This window comes from Gavia stellata, chromosome 2, assembly GCF_030936135.1.
Source record: "Gavia stellata isolate bGavSte3 chromosome 2, bGavSte3.hap2, whole genome shotgun sequence".
Taxonomy (NCBI): domain Eukaryota; kingdom Metazoa; phylum Chordata; class Aves; order Gaviiformes; family Gaviidae; genus Gavia; species Gavia stellata.
The window spans coordinates 46,469,985-46,494,936 of NC_082595.1; the positions used below are offsets into that span (position 1 = coordinate 46,469,985).

Consider the following 24,952-nt stretch of genomic DNA (forward strand, 5'->3'; position numbering starts at 1 on the left):
CGTAACACCACATTAAGAGGATGACTTGAGATGGGAGTAGAGTAAGCTGGCATTGTGCGGTCCTTTTGAATGCAGTCTGCTAAGGCAACTCAAGCTGTTCCTTGGGACTTTCTTGACAGAAAATCATTATTTGTTTTGAATCTGCAGGAGCGTCTGTCTGTTGGTTGTCTATCATGCACAAATGGGATGGAAGATGTTGGTGTCACACTTGTTTCTAAGTGAGTCCTAAGCCTGGCTTTCAGCTCAAAGTTGCAACTCAGCAGAGTGCTCTTTAACCTTTTAATGAGTTGAAGTCCTACTGAATAATCACAGTTAAACAAATGGAAACTAAATGCATGCATAAAGCTGCCCTTGTGCTTAGAGGGATGAACTGTGTGTTTAACATTAAGCACCCAGTTCATTGCTTTATTAGTGTGGTTAAATGTAATGGTACTTATCCTTGTGCCATGAAAAAATAGCACCGTGAAAATGGCACAAGATTAAATGGCACAAAAAATGAACTGGTATCAGTAAGGTAAGGTTTTGTCTGCCAAAAGACAACTTGCATGCCTAAATCTTGGACAACAGCCTCTTCTGCCAGCTTTCCAGCTTTGCCTAGTGCTGAAAGCACCTGAATTTCCATTTTGGTTTGCAGAGTTCCCCACGTTGAAGCTTAGGCCCAGCGGAGGCCTCTACTAGCTGCAGATCGGTGCCTCCACTGCAATTCGGACCTGAGATGGAGGTTGCCTCATGTTCAGCTAGGGCAGGAGGCTTAGGAGGCAGGTGACCTCCTCAGATCCTCCTGACTGCTGGTTTATGTTTAGCACAAAGAGTAGCGGGCAGGATGCAAAGTCTGGGAGTTGAGAAGGATGGACTGAAGAGAGTCTGGATTTACTGCACAGGGGTATGGGCTCAGCCATGGTGCTCGGTCTGGAGAGATGTGTGTCATACGTAAAGCTTCTTCCTTACTTTGTATTTTTTTTTAATTAATGCAGTCTGTTTAATCTAAAAAGCATATTTTGAAAAAAATAAGAAATAGGCATGATGAATCACTCTAGCATTCTATTCTATAGTCACTGTGTCCAGTCATACAGACTTAACAAAGAGGAATTTCCATATTGGTGTTTGTTGCAGCTTTGCCAGGCTTGGGAGGCCACAAACTACTGCTTGCAGGCCAGTGCTCCAAGGACATAGTACTGCCAGTGTACACAGCTCGGCTCTGACCACAGAGTGTAGCTGCTTCTTCTGTTGTCTGGAGTCTTGAAGGGGAAAGGGCTGCATGGCACATATCTGACATCTCTTCTATTAGTTAGCTGCTGCTTAGAGCTTATCCCTGAGCAGCCACAATTGAACTCAGCATTTCTCTTTTGAACATATCAAGTTTGCTAGCTTATGCCATTTGTGACATTCTCTACACAAATCCACAACAATGCTTCTTTTTAGATTAATTCTTCTCATATCCATTTTTCCCAGGGAATGCACTGGCATTGCCAAGAGATGATTAACTTTCAGCGCTGTTTTACTAGTAAAAGAGTCATAGAGGTTTGATGTTGTGCTGTCTAACCTTAGAGTCTGAGGTCTGGCCTTAGAGATGTGGCCTTAGAAGCTTAAAATTTGTCCTCCTTGGAGGCTCCACAACATGGAGCATTTTATACCCAGGTAGAGAGCCCTTGTCTCCATCCCCTCCTTTCTCCAACTCTGCCTACTCTTCCCACCTGCTTCGTGGACCCACTTCCAGCTACCCACGTAGTAGCAGCAGCAAACCCTGTTATCTATTCTGAAACCTGGGGGTAGGGGAAGTGATCTGTTTCTGTATCCTCTTGTCCTTTAAATAGGGCCCCTGACTCAAGAAGCTGAAAGGTAATGAAAGTGTCTGCCAAAAAAACCTCCACCAAATTAAGAAAGCCTGTATTCAAGTAACAAGAAAGAAGACATGACTTAAGGTTATTGTACATCTGACTGTCTGGAAGAAGTTACTCTCTGCTACAAGGCATGTCCACTTTTTCAACTGTATTTGCTGGTCTAATGCATGATACTACACAAATTTCTCTGAGGTTTGGTTCCTAATGCTCAGTGTTTAAAATTAAATAGTATTTGTTCCTTGCTTGTTGCCTTGTTTGTTTTTAATGCATGGCTGATGATCAGGCCTTCAAACTTGATCACTTCCAGGGTTGCATTTGAACATTTGAACACAGTTCTCATTTAGTTTGCAAGCATGCGTATTTAATTAAAGGCTACTTACTGCAGGTAGTTTTGGTGGCAGATATGCTTGGCTTTTCGTGAGACTGCACAAAGTTTGTTGTGATGTGCAAATCTGGAGTTAGCCCTGGAATTACCAAGCACCTTGAGCTGCACAAACACGTGAAAGGAGCCTTTTTCCCTGTTAGAAGCAGTTCTCGGTAGAGGGCGTTTGTGAGATGTGTGCAGTCCCTTATTCCTACACGGACTGGTATCGCATCCCTGTGTTTGGGAGTTACTGATAAAGCAGATTTGCCTTTGACGTTTCCAAGTTGAGGCAGTCCCTGCCTTGTGGTGTTGCACTCCCAGATACGCTCTGTCTACACCTGCTGATTTCAGCCTATGTACAGTTTCTTTCCCACTAAGGAGACTCACCCATAGCGCTCTTGCTCTCTCCTTCACTCGTGTGCGAAGTACTGTGTCACAGCTGCATGTTGAATTGTCTCTAGACTATAATCTGAAATAACATTCAAAGAGTTGGATGGATTCTTTTGTTTGAAAAGAGAAGGACAAACAGTTTGTATGTGGGGATCTGAATTCTGTCTGGTTTATGTCAGGGTCTGTGGAGCTTTTCCCTCTCCTTTTTACCTCTGCAGGAAATTGTCTTCATGTTGTTTGAGTATATTCCCTTGTCTTTACACAGACATCCATTGAATGACAATAGAAGCATAATCTAACTTTCTGTTTCCTTTGAGCTGGAGACACTTACAGTCTCTAAAGCTTATTTCCTTGCTGTTCAGAGTTCTGAAAATGTAGGGTAGATAAAATCAAGTAATGACAAAAATCAGGAACATAAATTCCCACTGAATATGTTCCTAATTCCTCAACCTTAGGAATTCCATCTTTTGGACTAAAGGACAGGTAAAAACTATTAGGATATAAGAAATTCTCCTGGAGGGCAGCAATAGGAGCGGTGATGTTGTGCAACAAAAAGCAAGGGGTCTCACCTCTCTCCATGCAAAGTGCAAGAAGTTTATGCCAATAGAAGCTTTTGAAGTGTTCTGTTGATATTCATGCAAAAAGACTCAGCTTCTTGATGTCTCAGGTAAATCAATATTAAAGACATGTTGACTTTAAACTACTCTCCCAATGGGAATCATATTGATTGTTCACATATAAACCCATTTCCAAATAAATTAGTGAAACGACCATACTCTGAGGTCACAGTGTTAAAGACACATTTTGGATTCAACCAATGGGAACCAAAAAGACTGATTCGGACTGTTTGCAGAAACCTGAATATTGATGGTCTTAGAAAAGTTTGTGTATAGTCAGCAAAGTAAAGGGTACCAGCAATTGTGATAAATATCCAAGCTGACAGCAAGGCTGCCTCAGAGGGAGTGTAGCTGAATTTAACACCATGTGGAGGAAGCTTGATCTATAACAAGAATCACTTACAGAGGAGCTCTGTGACAATTCCTATCAGCTGCGTAGTGGTAAAGGTGAAATCTCGAGCCTGATCATTTCTGAGGACTAGCACTGTCTGGGTTTTCTAATAAACTAATCAGCATTATATGAATCGGTAATTTACACAACTTCAACACATTTCTATATTCAGGGAAGTGAGAAGGGTCACACAGATCAATCAATAGATACAGAGAAGTGTAACTTTTAAGAAGCAGTAATACTTCTTGTTTGATAGTCTTAGTAAAAGGTTATTTACGATAGATTGCTGATGTCTTTTAAATTTAATTCCTCTGGACAGCATGCCATGGACAGGCTATGTATTACTGCTGACATGACATGCTTTGCTTCTGTTATTTCAGTGGTCAAACTCTTTCTCCCACTTCAGCAAGTTCTCTGTCCATTTGCTTTCTCCATACATCTATCATAAACCCATTGGGCTTCAAGAGATCTGTTGTAATAATATGAACAAGCAAGTACACTGCAAGCTCACACATACTCCCTTTTGAGAAAAGGAAGGGAAGAATCAGTCTGCACAGCATGTTACTGGCAAATGCTGTCATTCCTCTGCCTTAGCTCTTGAAAACTTCAGTCCAGTAGATTTGCTTCTCTTTCAGCATATTTGCAATGCTACCTACATTCATGGCTTCTGCTGGAAACAGATGGAGCTGTTTGGAAAGCTTATACATGTGCAGACACTAGGAAGTAAAAGATATTACCTCACTGAAAAGCAAGAAACACTAGGGGCAAATGCTACACTTCAAAGAGGCAAACAACGTTTATGTGTTATACCATTTGCATAGCAAGTCATAGATAAAACACAGCACCTATCCCCATTTCCATAGTCGAGACTAATGTGAAATGCAACTTCGCAAATCAAACCCTAAAACGTTAAAGGCAGCTGATGTCTTTGGGTAGGGTCTATTCAGAACCTACAGCCGGATGACAGGAGTCAAATCACTTCATCTCCAAGCCCCTCGCTCCCCGTCACCCTGTATTTCAAAGCGCCGTGGTTTCACCTGGGTAAGATGCTGGAAGACGGGTTTCCCGGAGGCGATCCCGCCTTGCGCCCGACGTGGCGGACAGCTCCCCTGTTTGCCGGGCAGCGCCTCTCGGGGGGCTGCTGGCGGAGGGCAGCGGCGCGGGGAGCGGCCCCCCTCGCCCCCTCCTCCCTCCCAGCCGCCCCCGTCGCGCCCAGGGGCTGGGACCCCGCGGGACGGCGGCGGCTCCACGCTCCGCGTCTCCCCTCCGCACAAGATCCACCTCGGCGCCTCGGGGCTGGGGCGCGGGCACAGGCGCTTGCAGGAGGAGAGGCGGGGCGGCTCCTCCCAGCACCAGGTATAAGTCGGGGCTGCGGAGCAAGAAGCGGGCTTGGTCTGCGCCTCGCCCCCGGCTCCGGCTCCGGCGCCCGCAGCCGCGGGGCGAGCAGCACCGGCGCCGCTGGACAGCGCCGGCGGCTCCGCGGCAGCGCGGCCCCGGCACTTGCGGGGCGTCCGCTGCGGCCCCGGCGGGCGCGGGGAGGCGGCCGCACCGCGCCTCCGCGGCGGCGGCGCCCCGAGGTTGCTCCCGGGGGCGAGGGCAGGCTGCTGTCCTGAGGCCGGTCGCTGGCCCCGAGGCTCAGCATCTCGCCCTCCTGCCCGCCGGGAGAGGGCTTGTCCGAAGAGCTGAAAGGGAGCGGCACCGGATTTTTTATTTTTTATTTCGCCCCCCACTGCGCCGGCGGACGGTGCTTCCTCTGCATTTCTGGGGGGAGAAAACTCGACAGAGAAAAAGGGGGAGGAAGAAAGGCAGGAGGGAAAGGGGAGAAACTTTGTGACTTGCAGAGAGGTGAAGCTTTCCTGTGATTCCCACTGCGCTGTGCACTGGAGACCTCCGGTCTGCCTGGAACTGGATGGAGGCAGAGCTGCCGCCCGAGCTCATGGCAATGCCCCTCGGGGGGAATGGGAGCACCCGGCTGGTGCCAGATACAGCCGTGCTGCCCCCTGCGCAGAGCACAGCCATATTCACCGTCCGCTGCGTGATCCCTTCACTTTACCTGCTCATCATCACTGTGGGCTTGCTGGGCAACATCACCCTCATGAAGATCTTCATCTCCAACAGTGCGATGAGGAGCGTGCCCAACATCTTCATCTCCAGCCTCGCCACGGGCGATCTGCTGCTGCTAGTGACCTGTGTGCCCGTGGATGCCTCCCGGTATTTCTCCGAGGAGTGGCTCTTTGGGGAGGTGGGCTGCAAACTCATCCCTGCCATCCAGCTCACCTCTGTTGGTGTTTCTGTCTTCACCCTCACCGCCCTCAGTGCTGACAGGTAGGAAAGCTTGGCTGTGCCTTTTCAGCCCTCTGCATCTTGGACTAAGGCTAGCTGGAGCTGGCATGAAAGGTAAAGCACCCCTCTGATAAGGTATCCCTGGTTTGCAGTCCCTGCATTCCAACTTGTGAGGTGCCCATACTTCTCCTCCCCTCACTGACTGATAGCAAGAACTAGTTCAGCCTCTGGGAATTTGGAGGGACCAAACTGTTTTATTGTAATTGTTAGAATTAAACTTTTGGTTCACACTATTCATTTTGGCTTCTTCTGAACTTATAGAAAAGGGAAAAAAGAAAAAAAAGAAAAAAAACCCAAACAAACTAGAAAGTAACACTTCCATCTGCAGTACTTGTCAAATTAGGAAGAAACAGAGAGCTGGACCCCAAGTTTTCCCTCCCAATTAATATAAATGCATACTTAAAGGATTTACAGCAACTGGGTGGCTGTTTGACTGTGCTTCAGGCTCTGAAAGACAAAATATTGCAGTGTAATTGGCAACCTGAAATTAAATGAAATTATCCTTCTTCCCTTATCTAAGCAATTTTTTTAAGCCAGAAATGAAAATGTTTAATTCCTTCTCCATGGGAATTACCCCATTTTCTGTTGTTGGATTTTAAGCTGAACAAATGCATTACATTGGTGCATGATGTAAAGGCTTGAGTTTAGTAGTGTATCTTCACACTTACAGTAACATCTTTTAAACTTTTAAACCTTTTTTAATAATGTATAACTGTAATTTATTTCTTTTTTGTAGCCAGTTCAGTAAATAATTGGATTCTACCTGAGAGTACTCTTCAGAGGCCATCAATTTCAGGCGTGTTTGAATCAGGACCTAAATAAAGTACTTGTGTATAAGGACTTTGTAACGGATGAAAATGGATTATATTTTTGAAAAAGAGCTTGCAAAACATTCCTTAAAGTGAACACCTGTAACTCTCTGGTTACCTCAGTTAAAAAGTATGTCAAAAACTGTCCTTCGAGAGCCAAGCAAACCTTGCAGTTTTCTTTCTGCTCCATTTCCACTGTTTAGAAGCCTGATGGTGGTATCTTATTTAAAAAGGGAAGAAGTTATTTGCAGAGGAGATCATATCTCAATGAAATACAATGTGAGGGAATGCTGGTGGTTTCATGTTTGAGGATTCATTCATTTACTTTTTATATAGCATTGGAGCATTCATTGTTTGCTTTTTCCATATGATTTTATATCCTTTTAATATCAGTAAAGATTCAAGAAGTAACAATGCTGACTCTGTTTACACTGAATGCATTTAGAATTACACATCCTAGAAAACAGCTACAGATGGTGTACTGTGACCATTTAAGCTCATAATAAATACATTCCTCCAGCATTTTGGAGTCCACAGTATATACAAATATCAGAAATGGGTATACTAAGAACTTAGCAACTGTTTCTTTAACCTCTGCCATTACATTTTCAGCTCCTGAGAACAAAAACCATTTCTTTTTCAGTCAGAAGAGCAGCCACTGACTTCAGAGACGAGTGTCTTATCTCCTAGGGGCCCAAATCATCTCTGAGTGAAGCTGGCTGGACTCTCAGTGGAGTTTGGGTTGGACTCAGGTCTACTTTTTTGTACGACAGACACTTGTTGAACTGAAGGGGAGACACTGGTGTGGAAGGAGTTTTGTCACACTAATTTGTGGCCAGATCCTAGTCTGTCATCTTGACTAGATTCGGTTATGGGGAAACTGTATGTGTAATTATGTCGGCAGATCAGAATTGGTGGCAGCATTCTGCCCCTAAGAGGTGATGAGGAGGCAAGGCCTGGCTGGAGGAAGTGTTACCTCTAGAAAAGCAAACCTAGCATAGGTTGTTAGCAGTTTGGAAGCAGTGATATTGCTAAAAAGGCTCCATTATAATCCAGTACATATTTGGTCTGGTATACAATGTCTTCTCAGTGACCCCTTCTTTCACAGATAATGATCAAAGTACGTTTTAATATATGATCATTAGTCTTTCCTGCTTTTTACTCCCTATTACCACAGGACTGTATAGAACTCCAGACATTGATTACACTGAAGAACAGATTTATAAATATTTAGAGTTCTTTACAGTGTGCCTGCATGAATTAGAATAAGGGGGGTTGTCCTGGTTTCCACAGTGTAATTAGCACTTCTTGTTTATGTAGAAATTCTGCCTGGCAAATCACATGTATGTGAAACATTTAACAGCAACGGCTACAGAAGCAATAAGCTCTGAACGATTGTTACCTACAAACTGAAGCTATAAGGAAGAAAAATTAATATTAACTGTATATATATCTTTTCTAAACTTGCTTTATTTCATATGGCTTTTTGTCACAGAAGTGTCTCTCAGCACTACTAGTGCTTTCAATGTGACAAATGTGCACCTCCTATTTGGAAGCTTCATTATCTAGTACTGAGATTATTTGGGTTTTGGTTTCGGTTTTTTGGGGGTTTTTTTGTACAAACATGATATTTAATTTGTAACAGTGCTTCCCAGGCTTCCCTAGAGCACACTTTCAGACTGAAGTTGGCAGCACACAGCAGATATGCCCAAGGTTGCCCATCCCCATCCTGGGAATAGCAGCTGGTCCCATCAAACAGCCCTTCCCACCCCTAAGCATCTGTGCGTCTGGCTGCCAGGGGTCGGTGGTGGTGCCCTGCTGCAGCCCCACACAGTTTGGGGCAGAGGAGGGTGGGAGGTTAGTGGCAGTGGTGGGGATGGTGGCAGCAGAGACGATGCAGTCGTGGCACTGGCAGTGCAGTGTGTTGGCATCAGAGGAGGGTACAGTCTCCCTCTCCTCTGGGGTGCAGAAGGCAGCACAGGAGCAGTGCTGCTGAGCTAGACATCTCCTCTCACTGCCATGCAGATGTGCAGGGACAGCACCCCTGCCCCTCATGGCCACTGGTCCTATGGATTTTCCTCTATTGCAGAGAAACCAGACCACCTCTAGAAACGTTAATATTTCTCTGGTTTAAAAAAAACCAAGAGAAAAACAGAGGGTGGATTACAGAAAGAGAAAACCTAATAATTACAGTGGCTGACAAATGGAAAAAAGAAGATGACTGAGGGACAAAAAAGTACAAAGCAAAAAAAATAGGGAACTGATGGGGCCATAGGGAAGACTTCCCATAGCACTCAGCACATCCTGAAAGTGCCCACAGAGCTGGTGCGTGATGGCCAGGGGTGCACTTCCTAGAGGTGTGGATGGACAAGGAAATACAAATCGGTCTCCTGTATAGCTTGCTTCTCCAGGGGCCAGGGACTGCAGTTTTGGCCAGGGCTAATGGATGTTGATGAGAAAGTCCCAGGACGTGGTGTGGTCTTGGATAAGGAGGGTAAAAACAAAGAGGTGAGAGGAGAATTGTAGCCAGAGGGACTGCAGCATGGCACACATGAAGAAAAGGTGTGCCAGCATCTCCTCACTGCAAAAAGGACAGAAGCCAGGGCTGAACCTGGCTTGAACTATGCCTGACTTGAACCATCCCATGAATTTGTTCACTACTTTAGGGAGTGCTTTTCCAATTTACATCCCTGGTGGGCCATGCAGTTATCCCAGAGTGTAAACTGGGCCCGTGGGGCTCCTCATCCTCTTCTCAGGGCCATTTTGTGCCTGGGAAGGACTCTAGGGTAAGGAAGTGGAGCACAAGTACAGAAAGATGTTTGCAAGATGCCTTTCAGAGCTAGAGGGCTGGATGACGCATAAACCTTGGTGTGGAGAGGTGGCTGGAGAAGCTCAGGGGGCAGTGGATTAACAATGAGTGCTACAGTGTGCACATATGGCCATCACTGCGTTATTGTGTATGCTGATGAAAAGCAATTGCATCCAAAAAATGCCAAGAGACTGGAGTGAATAGCCTTTGAAGGAATAAATGGCAGCTCCTTACAACAGCTTTAGATTTGTCCCACATAGCCTTTCCTTTTCTCTTTGGCTGTCATTTATGCCTCATTTTTTATGTGACCTGTAAAAATAGGATTAAATTTAATTCTGCTACTTTTTCTAGATTGAATTTTCTTTCTAATGAAGGGTTTAAATGTGTTAGCTCAAATACAGTCCTGCTGCACTATAGTGAAGACAGTGAAGCTGAACAGTGGAGCAACTGGCCCTACTGCAATTGAAATAGCATCTTCTTTGTGTTCTTCCTAAAAAGTGTGATAGAAAGACACCTTTGATGAGACACAAACTTGATTAACCAGGTAGCAAAATTATTTTTCATTAGTGCTGTGACTCCTTTCCTATATCTTAATAACAATGGAGTTTGAAAATTTAAATTCATGCTTAAATAACTAAATACTGACTGAGATGCTTAAAATGTGTCCTATAGATTTGAACAGCTAAATTATTTGGTCCTTTTTGTTTGTTTGTTTGTTTTATTTCTTTATTTATTTGCTTTAATTTTGGAAGATTGCATTCTGTATTTTTAAAACTGTAAAGAGACTCAAAAATGTTTTGTGCAAGTTTAGTATCTATGTGCTGACTTCTGACTACAACTGATGACAAAAGCCATTGTGGCTCAGTTTACATGCCTACTGTCTCCACCTTTTTGGGGACTCAGGAAATATTTTGAAGACATTCAGAAGTGTGAAAAGGTGCCCTAGTAACTACTTTCTGAATTTTCATCAGTAAAATCACTCTTAATAAAAATTTTTTACTCTTCTTCAGAATTTTTAAAAGTTTCTTCTTTTGTTATGTCAGGTGCTGATTCAAGCTGAAATACAGTGATTGGAGACCTCTAAAATCCTAATTTCTTATTACATGTGGTGGAACAGGTGGAGCACGAAAGTGGACATGATTTCCTTCTGAGCCCTAATAGTTGACATTCAGGGACTGAAGAGCGTTGACAATGAAAGTAGTATTAAATGACATTCTGAAAATTACCTATAATTAACCAAAGAATAAAGAAAAAATAAAGGTAAAATGAAAGACTGCATGTATAAGAGAAAAACAGTGCCTTCACTATATATAGTAGATGGGAAAACAAAATTATGTGGAACCAGTAGAACTATGAAATCTATAAGTATATCTCTTAGAAACCCTAACACTTGAGACAGGTGTATTGAATGAATGACTTATTGAAGTACATTGAAAGAGATGATGGTCCAGATGTTTTTCTCACCGTAGGCTGTAGCAGTGTGGTTATAATTATGCGATAACAGGCAAAGCAAAAGAAATTTAAGAGTGATTGGGCAAGCTTTGTCTCTCACTTTTTTTCAGCTCACCCTTTAGTTTATATGTGCAAATTTGACTGAGAAAATAAAGCTTACCAGAACACCTTTGATGAAACTCTGGCATATATTGTCAGGAGCAATCCTTTTTGTCAAGTGAAACAGTGAAGCCTGTCCTCACCTGTCCCCACCCCAAAATGTTCTAGTTCGATTATATCCATTCCATACGGCTAAAAGGAATATGATGGAAAATATCCCGGAAAGAAAAAAGGGATGGGGAAAAAAACCCATGCAACGATGCAGGAGAAATTTTGTATCTGGAGTAGATTGAGGAATTACTTATTTTAGGGTAAGTTTGTCTAAGTCAGGCAATTCAAGTCAGCTGTTGGAGAAGTTCCTCTTGTGACCATCTTTAAACAGCTGAAAATGATTTCTCAGCAAATAACATTTTCCTCCCAAGTTAGGCAATTTTTTCTCAAGCTTCATACAGACACACACATCTGTTGAACTCCTGCCTTTGTGCGTGTGTCCTGTGTGTGCTCTTCAGCTGATACAGAAACAGCTGATTCCTGAGGATGGCGAAGTGAGAAATGGCTGTGGTGTTTATCCTAGTCACTAATCAATGCAATGCCTGTGTTGTGCTGGCATTGCTTAATGCAAATGCCAGTGTCTGACAGCTTTTTGTAGGTTGCAACCTAAACCCTGAGAAACTGTTACAAAACCATTCCTCCTGTTTCCTGTTTCTTTGATCAGTTCAGTAAAAATCCATGCTTGTGGCAGACAAAATAGCTGCTGAACAGCAGATCCAACTGAATTCTTACCAAGCGGGCCTGAACGTGTATCTTCATACATTTGTTTTGTTTGTCTCTCCCCATAACATGGTACACAATTCCCTTCTATATTACGTTGCAGTGGGTTTATCCAAATTGGACTGTTGGAATCCTTAACTCTGCATTCAGCAGGTCCTCAGAAATAATGTCAAAGACCAAATACACTCTACCAATGCTCTCTGGGGAAAAAATTTCACATGTTTTCTATGATGATAAATTTATTGGAGAACAAATAATAAGTATCTTTTATATATGTGCAGAGTGATGGATCTCTCAAATATCCTTCCCAAAAGGGACAATTTCATTGAGCCCTGATTTTAAATAGTTTAATTATAGAAGAACTGGTGTATTTCTCATATAGGTTTTGCTGTAGGACCATTCTTCCAAACTATGTATTCCTAGCGCTAAATTCTTTTTGCCTTTTTCATATGTACTAATGAAACAAGGCATATGCAGTCACAATCCCTGTGTACCTCCACTAGTAACTTCTAAATCGATGCCGAGATTCCGCCCAATCTGACAGTGTGATTACAAGTAGCAAGTAAGTTCTTACAAGTTCATGAAATTTGTGGAAGGTAAGAAGAAACCTACTTTGGTGTCCGTTGAAGAGAAGTGTGTTTTAGAATTAACTTGGCATAACTTGCAGATGTTAGAGAAAATAACCAAGAGACAAACAATCCATACAAACATTGGCATTAGTTCTGCTGCATGTAGATTTAATTGTGTATTTCCAGCTTTGTATGAGCATATGTACAAATAAAATTGTGGTCTATGTATGGATATGAGAGAAATGGATTATTCTGATATGTTATCATTCTATCTCATATGATTCTTTTTTGTTCTTCACATGACTAGCCCAAATATTGTTTCATTTTTTTTAACTAATTTTCACAGTATTTTTTTTAATATAGTGTCATGTTTGTGCTTTGGCTCCAAGTTTGTTTGATTGTTTGTATTTTAAGGATTGCTGTATTATCTTTTTCCTCTGTGGTTTTTTAATATTCCTTTTTTTACTATGGTGTGTACTTGGTTTTTTCCATCTACATTGATTTAAATGCAAAATTACAACAGAAGTTGCAAATGAAATTGAACTGGAAACAATTATAAAAGTGAGAGTGGAGCCTTCCAAATTATGATACTGGAGTAAATAAATGAAGTTGCAGCTTTCTGAATTTAGGAATTAGAGATTTGGGGTCTAGATTCTCAAATGGTAAAATCTAAGTCTGTTCCAGATACTTTAATAGAGGTTTGGTTATTTAATTCTTCCTGGCTTGTAGCATTTCTGAAAATCATCTGACCATGTAATGTTCTTCTCAATAGTTACATTATCTGCCATGGCATGGACTGTTACTGAATTCATGAAGGAAATGGGAGGAATGATTTTGTAACAGCAACAATTTTATAAAGGTAAACTGGCACTGAGCATATTTTACACCCGGGATTTCTGATTCCAGGCATTTTCATTTCTGTAACTGATATTTTTATCAATCTTCTGCTCCAGCAGTGATGATTTTATGAGATCTTCTTCATTCAAGTATGTGTGGATGTCATTGCTGGGAGTCATGCACTAAGCATGGATCTCAGATAAGCATATGGATATGCTTATGTGGATATATAGATAAGCATGCATCTCACCTTGTCAATCTAAAGGCAGGGGTATCAATGGGATTTGGATCAAGCCCATTTGGGGAAATGTTTCTGTTTCCTCAAACTCCTTTGACCCTTCAAGATTCCGAATATAAACTCTGAAAGAATAAGACAAGATTAGATATGGTTTTCTAAGATTATTTTTTCTTACAATAAGATTATAGTGAGGAAGAAGTAATATGACTAGATGGAGAGCAGAGCACTAGGGGACAAAGCCCAGCAGTACGTAAGCTTGTCTAGGCTTGCCTACTCTCTAACCTAGGTGTTGACCTTCCCCTCATCCTGCCCACCCCTCATGAGCAGAATCCAAAATCTATAATTCCAAATTAGTGTTGGAATGAAGTAAATGCTCCAGAAAGGCAATAAAGCCAAGAGAATACACATGCTAAGCTGCTGTGTACGTCCCAGTGGGAAATGCTAAATCCAGAGGTTTGTATGACGTAGCCTGGTAAAAATAAGGTTTTCTCCTCATTGATGAAAAGCTAATTTCGAACCACTGTCTAGGAGGCCTGGGCAATGACTCCTGGACACCCTGGCTGAATGAATGTTCCGTTTTGTTCTTGGAGAGGCAGGTACCAGAGCTGCCTTTGTCACATCTGTTTTGTGAAGGCTAATGACTTTGGTGTGCTCCAGCCATTACTTAAACACAGCTTTGAGATTAGGCTCCTCAGCTTTGCTGTGCTTAGTTTCAGGATCCTAATGAAGCTTAGGTGCAAACTGAGTGGGTCTGGTCAGGGGAGCTCCTGGCATGCACAGCAGGGGAAATACAGCTACTTGCATAATTTAGAAGTCACGAAAGAAGGGGCAAAGTGGGCTGGGGTAGGCCAGCTGTTGCACAAGGCTTCTGGGTGGTGTTCTTGGGACCAGGCACCTGAAAGTGTGTATTTAGCTATGCACATATGTTCACACGCACATACATATGTGTGTATATATATTTTTTATATATATATATATATATGCACAAAAACATATTCAACAGTGTCAAAACATAGGCCTGAGCGCTGGAAGTCAACCACTTGTCAAACTGCTAGAGCAGCCCATGGTGTGGATTTGACTAGGTCAATCAACATTCTCCTAAACATTTTCTAGGCATGATTCAGGATTAAACGCAAGCCCAGGGGCTGTTACCCACAGAAGCATAAACTGCCTATCTTGTTTGGATGTGGTGGTCTCATATTGGGAGATTAAAGAGTTTAATGGGATGGTCGTGGGTGTCCAGCCAATGCCACCTGGCCTCCAAGAATAGGCTCTGGCACTGTGTAGTTTGCTAATATAGATGTAGCATAAGTTTTTGTTAGATTTGGCTCCTGGTTGCCTACCCTTTCTCCTCTCCTCTCCTCTCCTCTCCTCTCCTCTCCTCTCCTCTCCTCTCCTCTCCTCTCCTCTCCTCTCCTCTCCTCTCCTCTCCTCTCCTCTCCTCTCCTCTCCTCTCCTCTCCTCTCCTCTCCTCTCCTCTCCTCTCCTCTCCTCTCCTCTCCTCTCCTCTCCTCTCCTCTGCTCTCCTCTCCTCTCCTCTCCTCTCCTCTCCTCTCCTCTCCTCTCCTCTCCATTTTCACAGTGGAAACTGATAGAAACTGTGACTCTGCTGAAGACATATTTGTCTGTCTTAAGATATCTAAAAATATGTTCATCAGTGACTTGGCATTATCAAATTTAAATATAAATCTACAGGGAATACTGACATATATGAACTCTTCTGAATAATAGTCAGTGAAACAATTTACTATTATTGGACTCAGGAGGAGAATTGAACAAATTGCTAATGGTACTTTTAACTAGTGCAGTTATAAGTAAATGGGCTTAGACAAGTAGGACTAAAAAGCCAGATTGCAGGCAGTGAGCTAACATTGCAAGATTTGTACTAGCTTGTAAGAAATCTAGTTAGCTAATATGAAGTGAATAGCAAGAGAAAGAAGCTGAAAGAGAAGAAAAAATGAAAAGGAAAGAGAAAATTTATCCTCTGAAACACTGAGTGGACAGGACAGGTAATATATTTCATGCAGAAAAAAAAACCATCCTGGGAAACTTATGTTTTGATTCTTTTCAGGGTGGAGGAATCATCATCCAAAAGACTAAATCAGACTTTTTTGTTGAAATATTATTGATAGTTTTTGGCTCAACAGAGCGTATTTCTACAGAGGGGAAAACTTTTTTCACTTAGGAAAATCTTAGGATTTTCCCCCTGAGAAACACAGAACACATGCCCTTGACATTAATTTTAATTGTGTTTACACATGGTCTGCTGGTCTTCATTTCAAACACTATTCATTATATTTGGCTATCAGATCTCTGAGATGCTCATTCCTGGTGAATGCAATTCTCTGCACTTAGATAAGCACAGAACAAAAGTATTAGGACTAACTATAAAATCTTCAAGAAATCTACTTTAAATTGCAAGAATTTAAAAGAATAAAATTGAACAAATGTGAATCTCAGGCTGTTTGTGTGTTGTGAAAGGAGTTTCCACAACACTGGACATCAAATGATTCTACATAGTTTTCAGCTAGGTAAATTGCCCTCCTCTTGATGATGTGACTGGAGTTGAGACTACAGAACTGCCCATACAAAGAAAAGGGATTTGACCCCATACAAAATTTCATTCTACTTTAGTGGAGTGGACTATAACTGGACATGATATTAGCATTTTTAACAAATATTGACCATGCAGCTATGTTTCCTCTTCAGATATATTTATATCCTTCTATATTGTTAGGCTAAAAGCTGTCTTTTTGTGTTTGAAATCTTCATGCAATGACACAATAAAATGCTAACATAGAAACGGTTTTGATAAATGACTAGTTTGCAGGAAATGCAGTACTATGACACAGCAACAACACTTAAAACAGAAGCTTTATAATAAAGCAAATGATACCAACTCTTCCAGCTCCAGGATTAAAATGCAAATTCAATCAAAGTAGTGTGGCTCCGCCTTGCCTGAATTAGGTCTCTGCTTGGTTTATGACACTTCATTATTATATTTATTTATTTGCATTGGGATGGCATGTAGGAAAGTGGGTGATAAATTAGGGTCCTATTTGTGGCAGGTGCTGTATGAACAGGAACAAGAAGAAAGTCCCTGACCTGAAGGGTTTTTAAGGAGAGACAACACAAGATACATAAACAAAAGGGCAAGGAAATACTGAGGCAATTCTGGTTAGAATGGTAGGCTGGAATTGTAGTCCAGTGGCTGCCTAAGTATTGTCTAGTTGTTTTGGTTTTTCTTTTTAACTTGTCTTTGAAGGGCATCACAGCAAAGTACTCTAAAAAAAGAGGTAGCACTGCAACGGAGGGACAGCTTAGGCCTAATCGTGAAGCAGCTTCTTTTGCAGTCAAGTGTGTGGGAGCGGAATAGCATCGTGGACTCAGCAGAGACAGGACTAGAGCTTTGCATACTAATTGGGAGCTGAGAAACACCTTTGTGAAGGCCTTTGGAAACAAAGATGGGGAAGAGTAGATAAGCTGTACTGGAGTTTAGAAGGTAGCTTCTGGAGGAAGAGGGTATTCTTTCTTTCATCAGTTTTTTTGGGTTGTGTGGAAGGGAGGAGATTGCTTTATAATGAAAATACACTATACAGACAAACCCAATATCTGCAGAATGTGTGAGTTTGTGCTTGTGTCTGTTGGCAGAAATCCCAGCTCCAAAGAAAGGAAACTTATTATAAAAGTATTTCCTGCATTGGGATGCCTTTGTCAGCAGTGATAATGATAGAGGATGTAGGAAGACAGAAGTTACATGAAAGCTTTTAATTAAAACCAAATGCATATTTATAATTATTTCCTGATCTTCATGGCAACGTATAATTTTCTTTTTTCATCAGTGAAGTAAAGGAAAAGATGGATTTTGCTTACTAATTTGACTACATAATTTGCACCCTTACCGTGATTTACCAGTGTATTTTATTGATGGGAAATATGCACTTTGTAATTTAAATTGTTGGTGGTATGTTTTAGCCTTACACTGGTTTTATACAAAGGAAGAGGCTGGGTATTCATTTTGGGAACACTTCTAATTTCACTCAATTTACATATGATTTTATCTGTAACCTGTCTCTTTCTACACTGTATCCTTTCAGAGATATAAACAAGATGACAGATTTTGTAAAGCACTTAGTGCCTTCTCCTTCCCATTGACACCGAGTACTGTGCAGGGCTGAGTCGTAGGAAGAAGAGTGCTATCTTGTAGTCAGCTGAAGTAGCAAGTAGAATTTTGATAGGATTAAAGAAGAATTTTTTTGGGCTGAACCCAGCTGTTTTTGTGAAAAAGGGCACACTGCTCCAATGCCTTCCAACTTGAAGTCAGTTGTAGCTCGGGGGAAGGCATGCTGTTTGCTGAAACAGCAATACATGCCAAGGCACAAATGTATGCCACATTTCCTGTTAATGTAAAGGCTTCTGAAAAGGTCTCCTGTTTAGATATTAACGAGAGCAAATGCTGCTAAAACAATTAATTGTACATGGCCACAGTCTTGGAGGACAGGACTGTGGTCAAAATAGTTGCAATGGGAAAAGAGAGGGAAAAAAACCCCTGTAGTACAAAACGTGATTCTTATCCAATGTCCTTTTCCCCCACAAAGTCCCCAAACCAGCTCTTCCACAGCAATGTAAAGTTTTAAAGAAATGAGCAGATGTAAGGACTTGACGTCACCTCAGTTGAATGAAATGAAATAGAAGGTCTGTCTGTATGTAATGAAATCAAGACAGACAGCAATAGGAAGCAAATTATTGAATAATAACGTCACAGTTTGTGCTGGGGAGCATTCATGCAGAAGCTTCTATCCTTCCCATGGCAGTATAAAGGATTTCTTTACACCTTGGTGTCCAGGGAGTTTCTCATTGTGTGTTAGAAGAAATGGTAAACATAAATTAACAGAGACAGTTTACTGAGTTTAATTTTCTACTCCATAATAAAAGTGAAGACACAGTAAAACCCCTCTCTCTGAATTTGGAGAGGATATGAACATAAATAGCCATGATACCAAAGACTTAAATAATTTAGTTAGCGTACAAAGAACAGACCCCTTTGTGAAAACTTTGTAGATAAGTTAAGAAGATGTTGCGTCAGATGAACTGAAATATGCATTAGTTTTCCTGGAAACAGGCTGGCTGTGGTGACTGGCTGTATTGGGTTATGTTGATGTTGTTTGCCTTGAGATAAACAGTATACTAAGATACAGCACCTTGGAGGAGCTTCTGGATCTCCTGGTAACAACTGATATACAACCTTGAGACTTGGTATTGTATACATACTAAACAACAAAGTCAGTGAAATGCCCCAAATGGGTGTCCTAAGGCTGATCTACCTCATTATAATGTTAAAAAACACACCTCTTAGCTAGAAAATGCCCCCAACCCAAATAAGCCCCCCACTCTCTGGGCATGTGTAGTGAATTAAGAGAGAACTGTATCTTTAAGATGAAGTAAGAAAGGTACTAACTAATAGTTAGTTAAGGGGTGGGACCAGTAGGCGTAACTAACTTTGTTAGCTGTTTAAATACTTGTCATGATTTCAACTGGGTGTGCATGCTAGGAGGAAAAATCCCCCACGCACCCAGTGCTGCAATAAACCAATGTCGGCTTTCTAAACTATCATTTGGTTTGGAGAGTTTTCTTGGTTACGATTTTCGGTAACAGCCATATCACTAATATTCTTAATTATTTAGTGACAAGAGAATTTATCATAGTCCTGAGAAAGAGGGCTCCAAGGCACATATTGACTCAAATATTCTCTGAAGAAAAAATTTGCTAGGGTACCAAGACAGTGTCCTGCTCCATACATTTTCATGGCATAGCCATTTCCACTGTTAGTTTCCAGAAAACTCACAACTTGCTGCGTGGGGATATAGCTTTTATCCGCAGTTCCTCAAACATCTGCTCAAGGTTTTGAGGTGTTATGACGTACCTGTCAGAACCTGCAAATCAGCCATAAAGGGTATTTGGGATCACAATTCCATTTCTCAGCATTCCCTTCAGCAACCAGGTTATATTTAGCCATAACCTAACCCTGGGTATGTAGTTAGGCACCTGTTCATACCCATACATATTTATACTTGTATATGCATGTATATGTATCTACATGCATGGATAAGGAGTTTTATCACCAGCAGAGACATTGAAGTTACAGTTCTCACTCTAAGCTCATTGTATAGCTAACAGAGAAAAATAAGCACCTCAGAGGGTGATTTAATGCACCTGAAACCTGATTCACCCGTTGAAAGACCTTAACATGAACAACATGATGTACCTGGAGTATGAATCTCTCCTGACTCCCTTCTACCTGTTAAACATTTCTTCATATGTTAAAGAAAAATCATTTTTCCATTTCTCAAAACTTCTGCAATTTCAAAAAAACCCCTCAACCATCCCAAATCAATTCAAAACTAGAAACAAAAAATTGAAGAAGCAAAAAAAAACCCCATCAGATAAAGCAACCTTCCAAATTACCACAGCTTAGGCAAACCAAAATGTTTTGTTCAATGTTCAGTTTTTAACAAAAACATGAAAACATAATTTGCCTACATTCTGAAAATAAATGTTTTCAAAATAAATTAAAAATCTAAGCAAAACATTAAGGTATCCTTGAGATGTTTTTCTCAAAGCATACTTGGCCTTCTAAACCTGACTTTCTCTTGTGGTATGTTTCACTTTGTATCACCTTCTGCAACAATTTTTTTTTTAATAAAAGAATTCCTGACCAGAGTCTACTTCCATTAATCTATTTTACTTTGCTCTAGTGTGGTATTTCGATTCTCTGCAATACTTCCCGTTTTCATTGTAATGGTTATGAAATTATCAATTCTGCAAAAGTTTATATGTAATCATATATTATGAGACAGTTTCCCAAAACGCGGTATAGAGCAGCAGCCTCCAATTGTTTATGTGGAAATGTTGACTTTCTTTAAGAGTTTAATACTGCTGCACAGACCGTTGGGAGTCATTCCTGCCTGACTTTATGAAGATGCTTATATTCCAGGCATTACAGTCAGGACAGTGTATCTGTGTGCAGAAAGGTGCTGGGGTGGAAAGGCAAGAGCCACCACAGCAGCAGTTGTTGCTAGTCTGGCAAGAGGTGGTCAATGCTGATTATTGTCCAGCGCTCCCAGGGGGGCTGGTGGAGTCTGAGAGTGCGAAAGCGTGGGGGCAGGCAGGAGGGAGTCCTGGGCTGCGGGAGCTGAGGAAGGAAACGAACTCTAGTGTGCCTGTGCTGGTATGAGCGTGAGGTGGAAGTATGGAGGTAGGGTGTGTGTTCGTGGATTTGCTGGGAGGATTTGGGGAAAGAAAGAGCAGAGTCATGGCTGCTTCTGCACTTTCACCAGGCTGGCACAGAATGGGCATCTACAGCCACAGGCTGTAGCCAGGGCTCCTTTTGCCCCCTCTGGTGGGTATATATGCAGATGAACTAGAGATTTAGAGAATGCAAATTTAAGAAAGACTACAAACATACTGACATTTCAAATAAGAACAAAATACGACATTATTTTAATCAAAGGTATGAAGTGACCTTATGAATCACATGTTGAATTTGAAAAGATACCTTTTAATTTGCAACTGCATTTTGATCAATTTCAGGTACAAAGCAATTGTAAATCCCATGGACATCCAGACCTCCAGTGCAGTGCTATGGACCTGTGTTAAAGCCATTGCCATCTGGGTAATCTCCATGCTCCTAGCAGTTCCTGAAGTGGTGTTCTCCGAACTAGTCCACATCAATGACACAAATAATGCCAATTTCACAGCATGCATACCATACCCCATGACGGATGATATGCACCCGAAGATCCATTCTGTGCTGATTTTCCTTGTGTATTTCCTTATCCCTCTTGCCGTTATTAGTATCTACTACTATCATATTGCAAAGAGTTTAATAAAAAGTGCTCACAACATCCCCGGAGAATACAGTGAGCATTCCAAAAGACAGGTAAGCAATTTGCTTTTTATATCCTGATGCAAGATTTGTGTGCTGTATACACTTATAAAGGAAAGTACAGGACCTATAACATCCAAATTGTTGGATTTCGCAGAGGATTACTTCAGGTTCCACATGCATCACGTAAGCTGAGGATTATCTGAAAAATCTCCTTGTTTTCACAATTACTCAGTATTAAGCCCAGTATGTAAATGCATATGAGCAAGGAAAAATATAAATTCAATGCCATCAATGCATATTCCTAACAAGAAATAGGATTCATGTATGTGATTGTATGTGTTGTTAGTGTAACCATTACTTGTGTTCTTACTGAGGAACAATGTTTTTGTAGTTAATGCTAGTGGCTTCACCTATCTCTATAGGCAGCCATTTTGGGAAGAAACTTTACATGGACTTTTTGAGAATTCTCCCTGTTCTATTTGTGCTTGGAAACGAGAAAACTGACATAGGCAGTGAAAATTTTTCTTAGGGGATCTAAGTTTCTTCTCAGACCAAGGAGTCCTGAAAATACGAACACAGAGCATGAACAGATTCTTTTTTGGCTTTCTCAGTAGATCTTTCTTGGATACAATCCTGAACTCGCACTTTTCTAATACCCTTTCTATTATAGATGCTATAAAACTTTTGGTATATGTTTTGTATACCTTTGAGACAAAGCATTTTAAAATGCTGGGCAAAGCCAGCTTCCCTGTAAGGCACAGGAAGCAATAAGATAGCAACAGGCTGCTCATTAGCAGGAACATTTATATATACAAACAGCTTTTGCAGTGAAAGTGCCTTAACCACTTTACAAAAGTATTAGTATTGATAGAGAAAAATACTTATGCCCATTAAAACAATTTGGAAGGGTTTTCTCTGCCAATATTTTAGAAAATACTTTTACACTTGCTGAAATCTCTTTGCATATATAGCGTGTACATATTTTTTAAGAAGAAAGACCACATTCCCTCATGTCCTTTTTGCTCAGCATTTCATTTCTACTCTAGCCTGTTTCTTGTCAAAAATGCATATATATTAGCACTTCATGTATTATTTTATTTTCCTGTGAAATATAGAGAGCCTTTTGGCTGAACCCTCAGGATGGAAACAATATTTAATTTATATCACATTTCTGAACCCACATGTATTTTCAAAGTAAGAACATATTTTTTCATTCTACTTAGTTTTTTCTTTTTGTTAATCTATGAGGCTCAGAAGAATAGAAAATTCCGGTGTACTTACATATCTCCCAGCAAGAGGAAGTAAATTCAGACTATTGCTATCAACTCATGTTTCTTTAGGCCATAGCACAGAAGTGTAATATTCACCCTATACCTCTGTACCTTTTAGTCTGCCTTTGCAATCTGTCTGAGTGCAAAGCCTACCAAATTGGAAGGGTAGAGTTTTCCCATCTTTTGTGAATTCCCCACTGTCTTTGGTTTAGACAGAGCCAAGGAAACTACTTGCAGTTTTATTTAACAGATTTTGAAACCCTGTTAGAATAAATTCACTTGAATTTTTCAGGTTAAAATTGATAGAAAATTGAGCAAAGCCAGAAAACTTCCCTGCCTCTGCAAAACTTTGGTACCTGACATAGATAATAGATCTTTTGGGAGGAATATGTATAGAGTTTCTGCCTCCCTTTGGTGCCTTCTACCTGGCCAGTTTCCCTCCCTCTCTCAGTTTGGAACCGCTGTGTAGGCTCATTTCCTGCCAAATTTTCAGCTACTCACAATATCTACATTGTAATCCAGTTATACTTTAGCACTGCAATTAAGGTACATTTCTTCATGTCATTGTTGAAGATTAAGTGAACCTTTCACCCTACCCTGGAATTAAGATGCTTCAGACTGCGCAAGGCAGTTTTGGTGGTTTGCCTAGGAGAGAGGTGCAAGCTGAGACATTGCAAGCAAAATAATGGGATTGTATGGCTAACACCCTAGTAATGTCCCTACATTTCAAAGCCAATGGTTTCTAAATAGCTTTCTAGTCAAAACTAAGTTTCAAGCCAAGCACCGAGATCTCATCAGGAAAAGTTGTGTTTCATGGAATCCTTTGGTGTATGCTTTCAGGCTAAAAGCCAGTGTTTACTTGGCTCATGAATCACTCTTGCTGCATATATCATATAGAAAGAGCAAGCTTCTGTAACTGCAAACAGCTAGGGTCTGTCACTGAAAGTAAATTGAAAGTGAGAAAGGAAAGTAAATGAGATGATAGAAAAAGTAATTCAGCCCCTGAAGGAAGCATTTTTACTGGCCTTACTTATGATAGTTGTTAAAGTTAATATAAAACAAAATGCTACCTTTTAATTAAGTCTATTATGTGGAGTAGTGCTATTTGTTGTTGTTCATTTGGGTTCTCTTCATCTTTTTAGATGGAAACTCGGAAACGTCTGGCAAAAATTGTTCTAGTTTTTGTTGGCTTCTTTGCTATCTGCTGGTTTCCTAACCACGTGCTATACATGTACCGATCTTTTAATTACAATGAGATTGATTCATCAACAGGACATATGGTTGTTACATTAGTGGCCCGAGTGCTAAGCTTCTGCAACTCTTGTGTCAACCCATTTGCACTGTATTTTCTTAGTGAGAGTTTCAGAAGGCATTTCAACAACCAGCTTCGCTGCAGGAGGAAAGCTCAGCAAGAGAGATCTGCCAGCTACTTGCGCAACTCTTCCGCCATTCAAATGACTTCCCTGAAAAGCAATACCAGGAACACAGTGACTAGCATGACACAACTGAATGGGCACAACTTGAAACAAGAAATGTCATTATGATTTAAGAGGTGTGATTTTGACTGTGGAACAAATTTGAACTTTTTCTTTGCAGTTTGTAACTCACTTTTGGGTCTTACATGCTTAGACTATCTGAGTCCTCAGCACAGAGGATCTGTTAAAGTCTGGCCAAGCTGAGGTTATTTCATACCTAGTCTTACTTTTAGATAGAAGTGAAGAGTATGCTTTATTGAGAAACAAAACTGACTGGCTTCATATTGTACTTCAAAGGAGATGCTAATATATGTTTAACATAAAAAAAAAGAGAATAATGAATATTAGTGTAGTTGATCTAACATTGCTTGGAAAAGTATAGATTTTCTGATCTGAAAAATATGTATTTTTAACTGCATATTGATCCACGCTTATGTCTTGCTCTAATAGACTTTGGATGATTTTAGCTGTGCTGTGTGTACAAGCATTGCTCATTAAGTCTGGTAGGCATTTTTTGAACCAATTAAGGAGCCATTGTAATGCATAGATTCTAGTTTCAGATAAAAAAATATTCAACTATCGAGTGCCAGATCTTTACCTCATTTAAATCTGCCTTGTTTTTTCACTTTGGCAGACACACAGTTGAGAATTTACTTTTTGGGGGTTCTGTTTGCTGCTGAGAGCAGAGGTTTCTCTGCTAAAATTACATTATTTTCATGATTAAGATCTCGAAAGAAAAATGTTGTATGCAACATGCAGGTTTTCTAGAACTCAGTGTCTGAAAGCTC

The 24,952-nt window shown here is 40.9% G+C and overlaps 1 protein-coding gene across 1 annotated transcript; it reads left to right on the plus strand.

The window, feature by feature from the left end:
- The first annotated feature begins 5,512 nt into the window (after positions 1-5,512).
- On the plus strand, positions 5,513-24,233 carry NMBR (neuromedin B receptor). Its single transcript, XM_059835629.1, has 3 exons — positions 5,513-5,928; positions 21,121-21,469; positions 23,832-24,233. The coding sequence occupies exons 1-3, from the start codon at positions 5,513-5,515 to the stop codon at positions 24,231-24,233; spliced, it is 1,167 nt and encodes a 388-aa protein (XP_059691612.1).
- The last annotated feature ends 719 nt before the right edge of the window (positions 24,234-24,952 follow it).